The sequence below is a fragment of the Myotis brandtii genome, unplaced genomic scaffold (assembly GCF_000412655.1).
Source record: "Myotis brandtii unplaced genomic scaffold, ASM41265v1 scaffold51, whole genome shotgun sequence".
Classification (NCBI taxonomy): Eukaryota; Metazoa; Chordata; class Mammalia; order Chiroptera; family Vespertilionidae; genus Myotis; species Myotis brandtii.
This window is the reverse complement of record NW_005369442.1, coordinates 2954760-2973613: the sequence shown is the minus strand read 5'-3', so window position 1 is coordinate 2973613 and position 18854 is coordinate 2954760. Positions and strand designations below refer to the sequence as shown.

Below are 18854 nucleotides of genomic sequence, written 5' to 3'. Positions count from 1 at the left end.
AAAATTTGGGTATAACTTTTGACTCCCTAAAAAATTAAACTACTAACAGCTTACTGCTGACTTTGAAGCCTTAACCAATAAGTCTATTAATACATATTTTGCATGTTATATGTATTACATACTGTATTCTTTCAATAAAGCTAGAGAAAAGAAAATGTTAAGACAACCATAAGGAAGAGAATACATTTATAGTACTTATTGAAAAGAAATTCGTATATAAATGGACCTGTGCAGTTCAAACCCATGTTGTCCAAGGGTCAACTATACCACTGTTCTACTAATTACTACCATCCATGGACTCCCTAGTCACTAAAGATGAGTTCTCTTATATATAATCATGTACTATTATTCTTATTTCTTGAGGTTAAATACATACACACACACACACACACACACACACACAGAGGAAAGAGGTTCAGAAAACATAACCGAACAATTTTTTCCCCATTTTGCAGCCATTTCTTACTTCTAATAACTTTATTTGGATCTGGTATACTTAAAAAAATCCTGTATTATAAAAGCCTAATATGCTAAGTGTCTGGTCATCCGGTCAGCCATTCAACCAATCAAAGCATAATATGCTAATGATATGCTAAGGCCACTCAACTTCTTGCTATGACGTGCACTGACCACCAGGGGGCAGACGCTCTAACGGGTACATTAGCTTGCTGTTGGGGAACAGCCGATCAGGACTGAGTGAGACATGCCCTGGAGCCCTCTCATGGTCCATTCCTGGCTAGCCAACCTCCCACATCCCTCCCCGGCCCTGATCGTGCACCAGTGGGGTCCCTCGGCCTGGCCTGCGCCCTCTCTCAATCTGGGACCCCTTGGGGGAGGTCGGAGAGCCAGTTTTGGCCCGACAGTGGAACGACCAGTAGCTATAATGCACACTGACCACCAGGGGGCAGACGGTCAATGCAGGAGCTGGCCCCTGGTGGTCAGTGCATTCCCACAGAGGGAAGACCCCTTAGCCAAAAGCTAGGCTCATAGCTAGCGAACGCCGCGGCTGCGGCAGGAGCTTCTCCCACCTCTGCAGCAGCACTAAGGATGTTCAACTGTCAAACATCCCCCAAGGGCTCCCAGACTGCGAGAGGGTGCAGGCCGGGCTGAGGGACGCCCCCCCCCTCACCCCCCCAGTGCATGAATTTCGTGCACCGGGCCTCTAGTAGGTTATAATAGTAGTATCATTTCATCTTTTAAATAGTGACTTGTAATGTTTCAATTCTCCTAATTTTTTAGTTCAGGAGTGCTGCTTTTTATTTTTATGTAAAAACAAACCCTTATAACATTTTACTCCATTTACTTACCTGATGTTTTTGATACCACTGGATAGCTTGTGTGAAGACCTCAATGGCGCTATCAATATCTTCCTCATGGCTGTACATAGTCACTAATGCAGATACCTACCCAGCAAAAGGTATAAATTAGTGAGTAAAATTTCCCCTTCTTTCCCAGAATAACCTTTTTCAAAATGAAAAAACATTGAAGAAACAGCAGATAAATGCTGCTAGGCTCTCTCCACCAGAATCTAATTCATCATAAAAATTACTATATTATGGGGTATAATAACTAGAAATACCATGAACAGCAAGCAGTGCTTTCCAAATACAAAGTTATCTATAAAATATACCTTTCCTCTAAAGCAGTGCCAGTTCACAAAATTACCAGTCTGCAAGGTAAGTACAGAAGTTGAGAATAAGCACTTGGAAAATTAGTTCATATAATAAGACACTGCTGGGACATCCAAGTACATGATCAGTGAGGTACACACACACACACACGTGGCTAAACTCCCATGATGAGTCACATGTGGCCTGAGCTACATAAAGCCAGTGAAAAGCTTGCCTATTGTGTTTGAGGGATAGCAAAGAGGCCCATGTAGCTGGAATAGAGTGCAAGGGGAAGAGCAATAGGAGATGAGGACAGAAAGGACAAACAAAAAGCTGGAATTATGAGAAAAATCAATAAAACAGATAAATCTCTGGTGATATTGATCAGAAAAAAAGAAAAAAAGAGAGAGAAGATATGAATAACCAATTACCATAAACAAAAGGTTTCACAGATACTAACAGGATAAATTGGGAATATCTGAACAACTTTTATGCCAATAAAGCCAATAACCTAAATGAAATGAATAAATTTCTTGAAAGATACCAGAAAGTCAGATTTTAAATATTAGAAACATTTTATTTTCAACTATATATCATATTTAATTCTAATATAAAATAACTGCAGCCAAGGCTTTAAAATATGAACCTTCAAATACTATTACACATTTTCTGAGTCCCAATTGTAAAAGCTGTGTGAGAGAATACAGGCATGAATAAAACAGTCCTAGTTTAATAAATGCACAGACCACCACTATAGAATTAGTCTTTACTTCAAAACAGATGCTTTCACAGGTATATTAGTGATCTAAATCTGATGCTGGGATAATCAGAGAACTAAAAACTAAATTTATTGGCCACTATTCCTAAATTATTTTACCTCAAAGAAATCATACTGAGGACGAAATAATTTAGGCTAAGAAATTCCATATATGGATCTTATTTAAGGTTGGCTCTCAGTGGTAATATAAGGCCTAAATAGTACCTGGCACATCTGACTAAATAACAGATAAGTGCAAAGCAGAGCACAAAATGAAATTAAATTTATACCAGAAAGTTACTGTTACTATTTTTTAAAATATATTTTTATTGATTTCAGAGAGGAAGGGAGAGGGAGAGGGAGAAGGAGAGGGAGAGAAACATCGATGATCAAAGAGAATCATTGATCAGCTGCCTCCTGCACGCCCCACACTGGGGATCAAGCTCGCAACCAGACATGTGCCCTGACCAGGAATAGAACCCTGACCTCCTGGTTCATGAGGAGACACTCAACCACTGAGCCACGCCAGCCGGGCTACCGTTATTATTTTAACTATTATATATATAGAAATAGGCAGAAATTAATTGAATACAAAAAACATCAAACATACCAATGGACTATTAATTCCATTACTTTTTCAGTTGTATGAGATTTTAGTTATAAACTCACCATGCCTGGTTTATGCTTTAATTCCTCTATGCTTCTCAAGATTAGACATGCTTTGGAAATATTACCTTAAGAAATGAAAGACATGATCAGTCATCACAATGAAGAAAGCATATTATGAAAAAAAAAAAAGACAAGAAATTTAAGAGTCATGTTTTATAACATTTCTAAATACTCAAGCTTTGGAATCTTGAGAATAATGTACTCTATTCATTTTACAAATAAAAAAATTGAGTCTTAGGCCTTGAAATATGTTACTATAGATATGAGTGCAATGGAAACTTTCCTAAGGTGTTAAAATTTTGACTTTCTACTCACTGCAAACCTAAATAACTAAAGCCTTTAAAAACAAAACAAAAACCACTGACAGGCATTCTCTCTCAGTAATTTTAGTATGATAATCTTTGCAAAAATAAAACCACCCTGGGGGAGAGATCAACCAAAGGACTTGTATGCATGCATATAAGCATAACCAATGGGCACAGACACCAGGGGGGTGAGGGCATGAGCGGGGACGAGGGTTGGGGGGCAAGGGGAGGATAAGGACGTATATGTAATACCTTAATCAATAAAGAAAAATTAAAAAAATAAAACTGAATGAGGAAAGAAGATAAAGAAGAGAGCAAGAAAAAGAAAGAGAGGTGGGAAAAGGAAAAAGAAACTAAAAGGTAAGCAAATCTGAGAATAAGGTAACAGGGAGACTAGCAGTGTTTCTCAACCTTGTTTTCATTAGTACCCCACTAAGGAGTCTTTTTACACATTTCCCCCCTAATTGCCAACTAACTTCCTCACCCTCTACCCATAAAATTTTCACTTTAGCCATCATAAAATCCAATATCCAAATCAATTATCATCCCCACTGAGAATGCATACTGTACACCAGAGCTGTCTGATAAAATTTTCTGTGATGATGGAAACATCCTATATATTATTCTGTCCAACTAGCCTCATGTGGCTACAAAGCTTCTGAAATGTGGCTAGCACAACTGAGAAACTGAATTTTAAATTTCATTTAATTTTAACTTAAAAGAGCTACATGCATATAGGGGCAACCAAATATGGTCAATACAGCTCTAGATAATCACTCAAGGTTGGTTCAAAATTATGAACAAAAACACTAACAGTTTTCTGTAAGAACCAAAAATATCAGTTTTCATTAAATTTACTTGCTTCTCTCCCCCAAAGATATGAGTTGTAAAGCATAAATAAAGGATAAAGGCCTAAGCTAAAAAATTCTGAGAACTAGGATGGCAAAGTAACCCTTATTTCATGCAAATACTACCAAGTGACAGATATAAGCATTTCTATACACCACATACCCAGGAAATTTGAGTCACGTACGGTCTTTCGGAACAGAGAAATCCTTTGCTTCTACAGACTCTCAAGGCATAGACTGAGAATCATTCTGACAATTTAGTAATAACCCAAGAAAAGGCCAATTAACTCACTAAGTCTGTTGGAGCTCACACCATCTAGCTTCATGTTTGAAACAGCAATAATTATGCTTCACCATTATGCAAAAATTTTAAACTCACAGTCAACTACTTCAGAATCATTCCAAACATATATTTCCATTAAAACTATATTTTAGTCATGATGAAATCATCATTAATACCTTGGGAAATTTTCAGTTGTGCCATGGTCAGCTTAATTTCAGCTGCATTTTCTGGATGCTGATCTGAAAATTCCTAAACATTTTTTAATTGGGGGGGAAAAAATCACATTTTATTTATACAACTCACTGCACACATTCCAATTACTTATCTTAGCTACATAAAAATTTAAATCTAGTTTCAAAATATTAAACTTCTTGGTTTAAAGTCCAACTTTTATTTTGGAAAAATTTTACCCGACACCCACTGTGCTTTAAAATTATGCTCTGAAAATAAGAGCAATAATGTCAAGTTTCCAGAGAGTCACTAAAATAAATAATAATTAAGACTACTACATAATATTTTTTAAGATACTCAAATAAATGATACCTCCTTACTGGGTCCCTGGCTAGACAACTTTGCCCCTCAGGATGGTCCTAATTTTACCCTGTCCAACTTTCCAATGTATTCTACCCTCAGGAAATTAAAAAATAATCTAACAGCTGACTTAGGCTGATAAAAAACTAAGGATCTCTGTAATTATTTGAGGTTAGATTGGGACTTACTGGAGAACATGTTATTGAAAAAGGGTTCAAGCATGTTCTGGTATTATAAGCCTAAAACAAACCCTTAACTAGTTAAATAGATCTAAAAATAAAAACATTCTTTAGGGTTTATGACAAACATATACTAATGCAAATGTATATAAAGCAAACGTGTAGCCCAAGAATTAACTTAAGTGTCACAAGAATTAACTAAAGTGTCTAGAAGTATATTACCTATTAGTTTACCCATATTTACAAGCTTTTATACATAATGAAAATGAAACAAGGCTGCAACTATCCGACACCTCATTAAAAATTCAAGTATTTCCTTTACCTGAAGCAGCTCTATAGCCTTTATGTGCTGCTTTTCACGACAGAACTGTGCAGCTTGGATTAACACAGGCAGGAGACGCTCAGGGCTTTGGGACTGTAAACTGGAAGATATTTTTCGGCACTGTTCTGCCTAAAAAACAATATTTGCCCCCCCAAATAAGCTGGTTAATGAAATTAAACATTAAGTGAGTGACCAAAAAGAAAAAAAGGATGTAGGAAGGGGAAAGAAAATCAGCTGAAATAAAACAGTAAGTAAAAAACTGCCTAGGGTGAGAGAAGTGGTTTATAGTATCTATTCTCAATTTTTTCTTATAAGGAAAAGATTTCCATTTACTGAATTTAAACTATGAGTTTTAAAAGCAATTAGGAAGAGTTATTAAACATTAATTTGGATGCTTAAATTCCAGAATTTTGTTTTAAAAAATACATCAAGTATAAGCCTTTGTTTCAAAACAACAAAATAAATATGTATTTCTTGCTAAAGTATTTTAGAATAATTTAACTCAGTTCTAAATAATAAAAATGTTACTGCTTCTCACTCTCACTGAAAACCTCTGCTCTAGAAAAGTATGAAATCATAATTGAATTAGAATTAATGCATGTTAGGGTTAGAACTGATATCCTTAACATTTATAACTTGATTTATTTTGCATGATTATTTTACTTTAATTCAGAGAGATTAGAAATAAGATATTGACAAAATTATCTCATTTACAGGAGTGAACATTATTTTCTTCCTCTTAAAAGCCACCAACAGCACACTTTTACAAAGAATTGGGCAAATTACTTGTTTAACCAATAAAATCTATTATATATGACATTCTGAAGAACACATGGGTTTAAGACACACATAAATAGATTGCACTGATATATATTCATTATGCCTAGTTACCATACTCTAAAAGGTTTAGCCAGGGGAACCAGAAATCTGTTCAACCTACCTGATTTGTGTACATAGCAAGTAAAGCTTTGTTAAATTCTATAGCTTGCAGCTGTTTCTTGGAAAGCTTAAACTCTACTCCTTCTGCATTGGTTAATTTCACCTTCTTCTTGGAGTCAAAGACATTTTGGTCCTGACAAAGAAAAGTTTATCCATCATTAATAGCAATCTCAGACTTCAACTCTTTTAAGGCTCCAAGGCCTTATTCCACTTTCATTTAGTTATTTTATACTAGAGGCCTGGTGTACGAAATTCGTGCACGGGTAGGGTCCCTAGGCCTGGCCTGCGATCAGGGCCAATCGGGCCTTCCGGCTGCTGACTGGGGCCTTCCTTCCAGCTGCCAGCAAGGGCCTTCCTTCATTCTGCGCCGCCCCCTGGTGGTCAGCGTACATCGTAGCGAGCGATCAAACTCACGGTATCCCAGTCAAACTCCGAGGGGACACTTTGCATATTAGGCTTTTGTATATATAGATAGATTAAAAACAAGAGAGCTTGGAAGATAATACATCTGCTTTGTTGGGGTGCCTATGCTCCTAAGATACATATAAATTTGTTTTGGGTTCTTGCTTTTCTTTTGTTTTATATTTCCACTAGTACATGCTTGTTTTGAGCTTTTTAAATGTTTTTATTGATTTTTAGAGAAGGGAAAGGGAGAGAGAGATAGAAACATCAACCAGCTGCTTCTTGCATGCCCCCTTTGGGGATGGAGCCTGAAACCTGGGCATGTGCCCTGAGTGGAATCAAATCAGTGACCTCTTGGTGCATGGGATGACACTCAACCACTAAACCACACTGGCCGGGCTGCTTTGAGTTTTTTGAAGAAAAGTACACAGGGGTAGCACAAATCTTGCAGCAGAAATTAGGACTACAATATTATCTAAATTTACAAGTTCTACAAATTATGCCCTTTAGAATTTAGATGACAAATGATGAAAGTAACTCATTCCTCTTTGAAATACTGTCATGTGTAAGCAAATCATTAAAATTCAGAAATATATTCACACCTCTCTTGAACCCATTTTAACAAAAAATACTAATGTAACATAGCTATTGTTTTCTCTTTTCTTAAAAGTCCTCTCCAAAAAAAAAAAAAGTCCTCTCACCGGGGCAGAGGTACAAAGAAGCTGAATTTCTGTGTGGAGCAAACACAATGTTATCTGCCTAAAGAAAGTCATACTTTTCAAGGAAGATAATTAAGACACACTCCATTCTAAGAAGAACAAGCGGAGCATCAGAGTGTCTACTATGTGCACAGTATTCTAGCTTTGCTAAATGATATAGTTATTTGCAAATAATTGATACTGTGCTTTTTAAGCTAGGTCTTCTAGCAGTTTAAAGACTAAAAGGAGGCAAAGAAGAAATCTAAAATAAATTCTACTTTTTCTGAATGTGAAGCTCCAAACCAATGAAATTATTTTAATGTACAGCAAGAAAATGGCTTTCATATAAATCAGTCCTCAAAAAACCGTATTTCTAGTTGGTCTTCCTATAACACTACTTTAATAGTTTATCATGCCTGCCACTGCCAGATTTCTCTTAAACTTTGCTATCATGGCACTTATTATTCAACATTTTATCCAAACATTTTACTTTTCTAACAAACAGAGATTCTCCATATTATTATAAACTAAGAAAATAGTAAGATTTTAAAGTCCAGGATCTGTAACTACAAAAAAGTTTTATTACTTGAATATACTTTGCATAATCATCATCATTATGAGTTAAGTAACTCACTATTGTGATTTGCTGTAATTTCGGACTCTGTCATAGAAAAAAAAAACAAAAAACAACAACCTACTTATCCTAGAACAAAGCCAGGTAATATGCTTTCAGCTTAAAATATAAGTGTAGGGATAGGCATGCATATTTCCTACCTTGTTAATGGTAATGATGTTATTTGCAATCACAGCTAGCAATCCCACATCTGTTGGCCTGTGAACAATAAGCAAGTCAAAAAGGAACAAACCTTTAAAAAGAAACCTCCTCCCCTATAAAAGACACTTCATTTTAATAACTCACTTTAGTTTTATTATCTGATTGTAAAGTTGCAGAGCCTCCTCTGTACGACCCTGAAGCTGCAGAATATAGGCCATCTGCCCGTGAATGATGGCCAGTTCTGCCTGTGGGTCTTCCTCAGTCCCATCCTAAGCAGAAGAAGAAACGTTTTTCCCCCTGTAAATTCTCCAAATTGCTCCACATATTTACTAAGTGACCCAAACATTCAAAAGGTACAAAATCCTAAGTAAGACATAGGAATTTTCAGGAATTTTCCCTTAGATTCAGTTTGTTAAAATTTAGGAATTGCCACCAAGAGGAAAGTTTACAAAATCCTAACTAATTATCACCATACAAAGAACTTCAAAAGCAGAAACTAATTCTGTATTTAAAGCAGCAGCTCTCTTAATTGATACTCCAGATCAATCCATATTCTCCATTCCTCTGGAAAAGTTGACTGATGCTGCTTACATAAAATGAATGCTCAAGGGTAGGGGGCTGTTCTTTTTTACCACACCCAGCACTCCTGCTCTCACCTGGTGAATGTATGCTGACTAGTGGTCAGATGTGTTTGCTTCTAATCCCATTATGCCAGTTATGTTAGACAAGCAAATGGTAAAACTTAATTATCATAAGAGGAGAACTATGAGTGTGAAAAGAGACTCATTTCAATAAAAACTATGTTGAATGCTCAGAAGTATTTGATAAAAGTGGGTTCCTAAAGAAAATTATTGTCTAATTAGACATGAGCCAGAAAACGGTAAGACAGTGAAAAAGTTAACATTTACAAGGACTGTAACGAAATTACTTCACAATTGTCTTTTAGTGTTGCATTTAAAAAACAAAACTGGAAATGGAATCATGAATGCTGGATTATGTAAGATATATGCACAAAATTCCTATGAATAGACCCAGACTCAAAGACTTGAGCCCTATATTTAAATAGCAGAATTATTTTATATTTATGTGAATTTAAAATAAAACAACTTTTGTATTGTCATTTCTCACCCTAAGAGATGCCTTCAAATAATTGATCAAGAGGTTTTCTACTGTGATTCCTATTCAATGAATCACCATCTATTCAAAAAAGTCAATCAATACTATAACAAAGCCCCCTACAAATTTATATTAGTCAGAAGTGTAAAATTTTGGGTTTAACAACAGTGGAGTACTTACAGAATCTTCTGATAATGAACGGCGGCAAAGATCTACAGGAAAAAATAGTTTTAAAATTAACAGTGCTGGGTAACTCCCATTCCTTTCACCATTCTAAAGAGCAAGAAGATATCAAGATAATTTTAATAACAAGTTAATTTGAAATTTATCATTAGCATCAACTATAACAGATATTAGTCCCTTATTATTCTAGCTCTTGGACACTTTTCATTCATTTGTAATCTCTATGTTTAAAAAATCACTTAAAGGGTATTAAAATATTAATATTGATTACAAAAAATCAATTTCAGAAAAGTATAAAGACAATAATCCCACCACCCCAAGATAATAACTATTAGCATTTTAGTTATTGGATTTTTTTAAATGTAAACGTACAGCTGCGTTTTAAAATGAAAGTGGGATAGTCTACACAATATTTTGAAATCTTCCCCCATTTAATATACTATGAACATCTTTATATTATAATAAATATAGGTCCACATTTTTATTATTTTTAACATTATAATTTTTAATGACTACATGGTGATCTCTTTGGGTGTTATAGTAAGACCTAACCAGTGCTCTAATAGAACAGAAACCCAAGATGACTATACATTTTTTTCTTAGAATATCTCTTCAAATAGTAGTCATACAGATACATATATGAACTTATCTAATTATTTCCTTAAGATAAATTTCTAGAAATAAAATTCTTGGATCAAAGGATATGCAAATTTTAAAATGAGTTAAGACCAGACATAAGTTTTCTAATACATCATTTTCTTTTTCTAATTAAAAGCTTCAATGAAACTAGACCACCTTCTCACACCATATACAAGAATAAACTCAAAATGGATTAAAGACTTAAAGTGTTAGACTTGAAACCATAAAAATCCTAGAAGAAAACATAGGCAATAAAATCTCGGACATTTTTCATAGCAATATTTTTCCTGGTATATCTCCTTAAGCAAGGGAAACAAAAGAAAAAATAAACAAATGGAACTACATCAAACTAAAGTTTTTGCACAGCAAAAGAAACCATCAACAAAATGAAAAGACAACCCACTGAATGGGAGAACATATTCACCAATGATACATCTGATAAGGGGTTAAAATCCAAAATTTATAATGAACTTACAAAACTCAATGCCAAAAAAAAACCTAAACAATCCAATTAAAAAATGGGCAAAGGACCTGAATAGACAGTTCTCCAAAGAGGACACAGACATATGAAAAGATGTTCAAGGTCACTAGTCATCAGAAAAATGCAAATTAAAACCATAATGAAATATCACCTCACACCTGTCAGAATGGCTATCATCAACAAATCAACAACCAAGTGTTGGCGAAGATGTGAAGAAAAAAGAACCTTCATGCATTGCTGGTAGGAATGTAGATCAGTGCAGTCACTGTGGAAAGCAGTATGGAGTTACCTCAAAAAAATAAAAAATTCCACTTCTTGGAATATATCCAAAGAAATCCAAAACACTAATTTCAAAGAATACATGCACCCCTATGCTCACTGCAGCATTATTCACAACAGTCAAGATTTGAAAGCAGCCCAAGTGCCCATGAGTAGAAGAGTGGATAAAAAAGCTGTGGTACATTTACACAATGGAATACTACTCAGCCATAAAGAAAAGAAATCTTACCCTTTCAACAGCATGGGTGGACCTGGAGAGCATTATGCTAAGTGAAATAAGCCATCAGAGAAAGACAAGTACCATGATTTCACTCATATGTGGTGGAATCTAATGAACAAAACGAACTATCAAGAAACACAGAGACAGACCCATGGACAGAGAGCAGGCTAACAGCTACTGGGGGTGGGGGTGGGACTTTGGGAAAAGGTTGAGGGATTGAAAAAAAGAAGAAAAACTCATGGACATAGACAACAGTGTGGGGACTGCTGGGAAAAGAAGGATTGAAGAAGGGTATGGGGCATTAACTGGTAATTATAAAAGGAGGCTTGACTTGACATGGTGAACACACAATACAGTGTAGAGATGATTGTGCACAATCATCTCTACATGTGCACCCGAAACCTGTATAATTTTGTTAATCAGTGTCACTCCAATATTCAATAAAAAGGAAAACAAATAAATTTTAAAACGCATGGAATATTAAAAATAAATAAAATAATAAAGTGTGTGAAGTTTAAAAAACATCTTTTAAAAAAGCTTAAACACATATATATTCTATATGGAAACATACTACATGGAGTGAAAATGTGCTTGAATAGTTTTATCAATGTATAAATATAGTGTGTGTGCATATATACACACATAAGGCACACCATATTATTATTATACTTGATATACTTGAGTACCTGTTTAATAATAATAACAACTAATATTTACTGAATGCTTATATTATACTAGAGGCCTGGTGCACAAAATTTGTGCACAGGTAGGGTCCCTAGACCTGGCCAGCGATCAGGGCCGATCAGGTTCCCTGCCTCCTGCCCTCCCCGCCTCCTCCTTCCCTCGCTCCCTTAGAGCCCAGCCACTGCTGCTGGTCTCCAGCCATGTTCCGTGCTGCCCTCTGGTGGTAAGTGCAGGTCATAGCGAGCAATCGAACTCCCAAGGGGACAATTTGCATATTAGCCTTTTATTATATAGGACTAGACCCAGTGCACGAAATTCGTGCACTCGGCGGGGGGAAGGGTCCCTCAGACCAGCCTGCGCCCTCTCGCAGTCTGGGAGCCCTCAGGGGTGTCTGACTGACGGGGGATGCCCAACTGACATAGGTCGTCAGTTGGACATCCTTAGCGCTGCTGTGGAGGCGGGAGAGGCTCCCGCCACTGCCGCTGCACTCGCCAGCTGTGAGCCCAGCATCTGGCTGAGCGCTCCCCTGTGGGAACGCACTGACCACCAGGGGGCAGCTCCTGCATTGAGCGTCTGCCCTTGGTGGCCAATGTGCATCAAAGCAACCAGTCGTTCTGCTGCTTGGTCTATTTGCATATTAGCCTTTTATTATATAGGAGGATGCCATGTACTAATTTAAGTGCTTGACATTAATTAACTCAATTTACATTTAACATGCACAGTAACTTGTCTAAAAACCTCTTCCTCAAAATTCATATTTTAAGATCCAGTGTTGTTGAAAATGAACAAGTAATATGACTTATGAATTAGACAGAAACAGAGAAAAGATATTGTCAAAAACCCAAGAAAAAAAGTAGAACTTTGAGAAATTCCCACCTTAAAAACGTCAAGAAAGTCAAGTGCAGTTTTTGTAAATACTTTGCAAAGTTGTATATGCATTACAATTATAAATGATTTTAATAAATTTCCAACCTTCAGCTTTTTGTAGAATTTTCATTGCCTGACTCAGCTGGCCTTGTCCTATCAGTGCACATGCAGCATTGTAGCAGAGTTCATGTGTGCCTTCTTGGAGGCCCAAGTTCTCCTGTCATGGAACAAAATACCAATCAAACACTAGACAGGAATATCATTTCATGGCTGTGTGGGGACTCAGGGATACCTACTGGAACCACTTTTTCCCAATTGCTTTGAGCTGCAACAACTGCTGAAAGGTTTGTTTTTCTCTCCTCATCATAATCATCTTGGGAGTTTCGGACGAGATCTCTATACACAGCTAAGCATTCATCATAGCGTTCTAGCCGGTATAACTGAAGAGACAAATAACAAGTAAAAAATCAGAGGAGAACTATACTGTTATGTCTCTAACACTATACAAACCCTTTTTGAAACCACTAAGAAGGAAAACGAATTCAGCATAACATCGGCAATCAACCATTTTTCCTTTATAATTTTCCATTTAGCTCCACATACTACTAGTTCTTCCAAAAAGTTACTTGTAATGTATTTCTATTACACTGCAGATTTGCAGGAATTATTCAGCTAGAAACAGTCATTGTAGTTACCTCTTCTTGAGGTTAGGTAAATGCCTAAGTGGGGTGTGAAAGAAAACCTTTCTGTAATAGAAATCACCATTACCTAAGTCTGACTTATAATGAAAAAAATTTCCCACAACACAGAGCAACTACTAAACTCCAATAAACAGGAACAAAATTAGATGTTAACAAAAGGACTTAATATTTCCAGTTCACTGTATTTAATCTTCATTTTTCTCTTTCCCAGAAGCCAGCAATCGGATAGGATAGTATGATGTACACACAACATGATTCCTTCTTATTTCACTGAAGTTGTCCTAAAAGACCATTACTGTGAGTCAGTTAGTTCACTATATAAGACAGAGACTGGTGCCCTTCATCAGTCTCAAAGTGCCAGAATTTACCTTACATTGATCCAGCTTACCTTAAAGATTATTTTTACAATCCATGAACTTGCCCAAATCTTTTTTCAATCCATTTATATTTTTAAACTCATATTACCTCTTGGGAACAATACAGTCAATTCCTCATTATTTGTCCCAAATTGACATTTTAAAAATATTTAAAGAGGGTTTTGCTAGTTCTAATATAACATTTCTATCATCTTATCATTAAAAGCCCTATTTTACATTAGGCTTAATTATATGTCTCAAAACATGTAAAAATAAGATATTTTAAAATAAGATATTTTCACGAACCAGCTGAATTTATCTAAATTATCATGATTTTATTTTAAACTTAAAATAGTTAAAAACTAGAATTACAGTTTTTAAACTGCTTAAGCATATAAGCTCCTTTCCAACTAAAAAGTCCAAATTTAAACAAACAAAAAAAAGTCCAAATTTCACAGGATAGTTCTTAACTTTAAATTACCCTGAGGAAATCACTTGTTCATAGAACATTATATATGCAACTTTTGCATGAAGATTAAGAAGAGGAAATATGTTGAAACCTTAAAAACTAGTTTGGTGGCAAGTTTTGTGGAGCATCAGGTTCCTCATCCGTACTCCTTGCTACAGGTAGAGTCATGCTCACTCAGGATGGTTGTCAACAGGTATTTAAAAACAGTAATTACCACTTGTCCATAAAGCTCCTTTAGTTTGTCTGTCTGCTGGTTGGCACTTTCTATTGTCTTCAAGGCATTCTCAATTCTGTTCAGCCTATACTCGCAATATGCCTTCTCAAAAGAAAGAGAGTTACTGAAAAGGAAAAAAACAATATCTGATTATTAGCTCACATAGCAGAGCACTCACTATATGCTAGATACTGCTCTAAGCGCTTGATATATATTATTATTCAATTCCCATTAAAAAGAGATGAGGAAGCTGACAAAGGTTAGTGACTTATTTGAAAGTCAGACAGCTCATTAGTGGCAGAAAATATTATATCCATTTCCTTAGCCTTTCTTGCTTTCATGGATATTCTTATTAGAATTACTGGCCTTCTGAAATAAACATTTAAGAATGAAATAATGCATCAGCTAAATAATTGTCTCAGGTACACAGACAATCTGAACACTATTTTAAATTATTATAGAAGTTTCTTAAATATATTTATCAAATAATAAGCCATAATGCTTTTAACTTGTTCAAGAAGTACATGATTAGTAAGAAAAAGTAACTGGAAACCTTAAAGGAACATAGTATTTGTATCCAAACTGGTAAACACACAACAAATACACTACTTAGCATACATAGACCTAAAACTTCATCTACATTAATGTGACACCTGAAACTAGAGTGGACTATAGTGGATGAAATGCATTTTGAAATTTCATCCATAACCAATAAGGAAAAATATGTATAAAAGCAATATCCTTTTACTTACTTGCCTAACAAAAATTATTTCAAAATTTCTCAACCTCACAAAATGGTCAAAACTCAAAATACTGAATTTCAACATAAACATATTTACTAGAAGAAAGCAGTGCTCCTTTATTTCCCCTTTATTTTTAATAGTTTTAAAATAAGTTTTCAATTTGTAATACATGTATTTGGCTCAAATTTTAAAAAAGCTATACACTAAGAGGTTTTACTCCCACTGCTTTACAAATCTACCCTGTTCCTCCTCGCCTCCTACAAGTGACTATTTTGTTTGTTTGGTTTTTCGTTTGTTTGTTGTTGTTAATCCTCGCCCAAGAATATTTTTCCATTGATTTTTAGAGAGTGTGGAAGAAAGAGGGAAAGACAGAAACATCAATGTGAGACCAGGGAGGAGCCTGCAAAAACAAGGACTTGCCCTTGATTGGAATCCAACCTGGACCCTTTGGTCCACAGGCCTATGCTCTACCCACTGAGCCAAATTGGCTAGGGCTACAAGTGACTATTTTTACACATTGTTTCTCTAGCTAGTGTTTGTTTTGGCACATACAGAAAAATACACATATAAATTCTAATATCCTCCTTTTCTTATACAATAGGAAGTATACTATATACTGCTCTGCACTTTATAAACCAGAATCTTTAATTAAAGAAATATGCTGCAAACTTCACTTCAATACACATTTCTTTGGGGCTTATACACAACTATTAAAAAAAAATCAAATTAGAGTAACAATTCAGAATATAAGTTCACATTTCATGAAAAGATAAATGAGATAAATAAGTGAAAAATATTCACAATAATGAAAATACTACCAGTCTCAAGACTGCTGACAGTGAAAGATCTTGGCCTATGATCAAACTCACCTAAACAATTCCCAAAGGAGGTAGGCACAGAAGTCCAGCTAAAACCATCCCAGAGACCTCTACTTATAATACTGCCCTACCACACGTCTGCCCTCTCTGCCCCCTATTTTTAAAAAAAATTAAACTTTCTGCTAAGTTGTTCTCCCTATGTCCTCTGTTATATTTGTGCTCCACATCTCTCCACAATTTACCTCCTTCTTAGTGGTTCTAAGGAAAGATGGAGCAAAGAAAAGGCTCAGCAAGGCAGTAAAGAACAAAATTACTATTACTCCATCCAGTTTCACAGACACAACTGGGAATTAACAGAAAAAAAGAAATAAACAGGTAAAAAAAATCACTGAATAGTGGTGAAATAAATAAATGTAGCTATGGTAAAACTGTTTCTAATAACTGCACAAGCAACCAACTGAATCACTTACTTGGCTAACACTTTGGTATGAGAACTGATGATGTTCAAGGCTTCCTTGAAACTCCCATTCTGGATAAGGCATACCACTTTACAGTGTAGGGCAGTTGCATCATCCTTGTTGACCTGCAGTACTACGAAACAATTTAGGAAAAGAATATTTAAATCTATTCCCTTTTCACATTTTTACTAATTTTTCCCACTCCCTGCCTCAGGAAATTGCATTTCCAATTGTATTGCAGCAAAAATGATTTGTCAAACATTTTCTTTTAAAAGAGGGAATCTTCATTTTTAGCTTAAGAAGTGATAAAAGGAGAGTTACAAAGAAGCAAGGAAAAAGCTGTTTTGTACGACTTTTTCATCTTGGGATGCATGCTACATCCTACATATTTCATTACTTTACAGGGAAAGAAGAAAACTCATGTAGAATTTGGAAACAAATTTAGTTTTGAGTACAAGATTGTCATTAGATGCCTTGAGGTCTTGGGCAAGTCATCTAACTACAAATCTCAATCTTCTGATGTGCAAGACGAGTATGAAAGCATTACCTATTTCACAAGGTTATCAAGAAGATGAAATGAGAATATTTTGGCGATATTTATAAGCTGTAAAGTATACAAATGCAATTTATCTTGCTGGCAATAGTTTCAAAAGGACATTCAGAATTCCCCTTTTCACCTAAGATGACCAAAGAGAAGTACAAGGAAGGAGTCAGGTAGCCAAGTTTCAATGCTAAACACCTGTTCATTGTCAAAATGACTAGGATCACTCCCCTTCCCCCTGGGCAAGTGCAAGAACCCAGCTAAGAGTTAAAGGCTTCTGCCATTGAAGAAAATATATACTGTACTGGATAACAAAATGAGAGCTGCTGATTAAATAGTTCCTATATGGGGGAATAAGGACACATATGTAATATCTTAATCAATAAAGAAATTAAAATAAAAAATAATAAAAAATAGTTCCTGCCCTAACCGGTTTGACTCAGTGGATAGAGCGTCAGCCTGTGGACTCAAGGGTCCCAGGTTCGATTCCGGTCAAGGGCATGTACCTTGGTTGCGGGCACATTCCCAGTAGGGAGTGTGCAGGAGGCAGATGATCGATGTTTCTAGCTCTCTATCTCTCTCCCTTCCTCTCTGTAAAAAATCAATAAAATATATTTTTTTAAAAAAAGTTTAAAAAAAAATAGTTCTTATAACTTACTTCATTGTGACTGAGTAGCATTGGCTGCAGGCCTAGCCAAAAGCTAACCTTAATTCAAAACAAGTTTAGGAATCAAATAATTCTAATTGGCATCTATTTCCCTCAATGAGGGAAATCACACACACAAAAAAAATGTATTGTGAGCACAATCACTTCTTTTCACATTAAACCAACAACATGCTGGTGAAAATTATTTATACAACCTTGTATTGTACTTACATACCTTGTACGTCATTACTGCTTTAAATAGCAAAACTCTGTCCTGTTAATTCCATTTCCAAATCTACTAAATATAGGCGGCATCTTCAATGAAGAATTTAGCACGACAGAGAGCATTAAAAAGCACAGCCATGTTACAGTTAAGTACAGTGGGGCCTTGACTTACGAGTGTCCCGACTAACGAGTTTTTTGAGATACCAGCTGTCTCTCGGCTGATTTTTTGCATTAAGTTGATAGAGTAATTTGAGTTAAGGAGCTCCTTAACGAGCTCGGTCTCAGAACGAATTAAACTCGTAAGTCAAGGCCCCACTGTAGTAAAGGATAGGAGAACATAATGAATAAACTTCATAGCGAAGGCAGTTTATCGGAAATTATCAGTTATGGGACACACACAAAAACCCCAAACAGGCCAGATGTTCCTTCCGACGTGACTTCAACTGTCATTGCGTTCACAGGGGTTTTCGGGCTAATAACACGGGGAGAGCGTCTGCGGGGCCGCGGGCCTGGCGGACACATTCAGCCCGTCCTGCTCCCGGTCCGCGCAGCTCCCACCTCGTCAGCACCCGCTTCTCCAATACGTGTCACAGGCAGGTTCCTCCCCGCGCGGAGGCCCCAGAGAACGAGCTCCCCCGGCAACAGCACTCTCTCGATCGCTCCGTGAAATGGGCGAAGGGAAGGTAATGGGGGATATTTGCGAAATCAGGCGTGAAAATAGAGGCGTCCCAGGAGAGAACAGTTCGGATGAGGCGCTGGCAGCAGCGGTCTCTTTAAATCCCTCCCTCGCTTCCCGAGGGGTGTCAAGAGGGAAGTACACGTGGCTCTAAACACCCCAAAACCCAGGGCTGGTTTCTGGCAGCCGGAGCCGCGACCCCACGCCCCCGCGGCCGCCC

The 18854-nt window shown here is 36.4% G+C and overlaps 1 protein-coding gene across 3 annotated transcripts in view; it reads right to left on the bottom strand.

Moving 5' to 3' along the window:
• The window catches only part of SRP72 (signal recognition particle 72kDa), a 31105-nt gene that overhangs the window by 11991 nt on the left and 260 nt on the right, over nt 1–18854 (bottom strand). For 2 of the 3 annotated variants that reach the window (XM_014548477.1, XM_005877173.2), the window contains exons 2-13: nt 16559–16679; nt 14528–14651; nt 13084–13227; nt 12893–13004; nt 9615–9646; nt 8463–8587; nt 8318–8375; nt 6445–6576; nt 5505–5633; nt 4649–4721; nt 3037–3101; nt 1308–1403 (exon numbers count right to left, since the gene is read on the bottom strand). In XM_014548477.1, coding sequence (XP_014403963.1) covers nt 1308–1403; nt 3037–3101; nt 4649–4721; nt 5505–5633; nt 6445–6576; nt 8318–8375; nt 8463–8587; nt 9615–9646; nt 12893–13004; nt 13084–13227; nt 14528–14651; nt 16559–16679 — 1211 coding nt within the window. The remainder of the gene's footprint in view (nt 1–1307; nt 1404–3036; nt 3102–4648; nt 4722–5504; nt 5634–6444; nt 6577–8317; nt 8376–8462; nt 8588–9614; nt 9647–12892; nt 13005–13083; nt 13228–14527; nt 14652–16558; nt 16680–18854) is intronic. The other variant, XM_014548476.1, reaches the window with a different exon arrangement.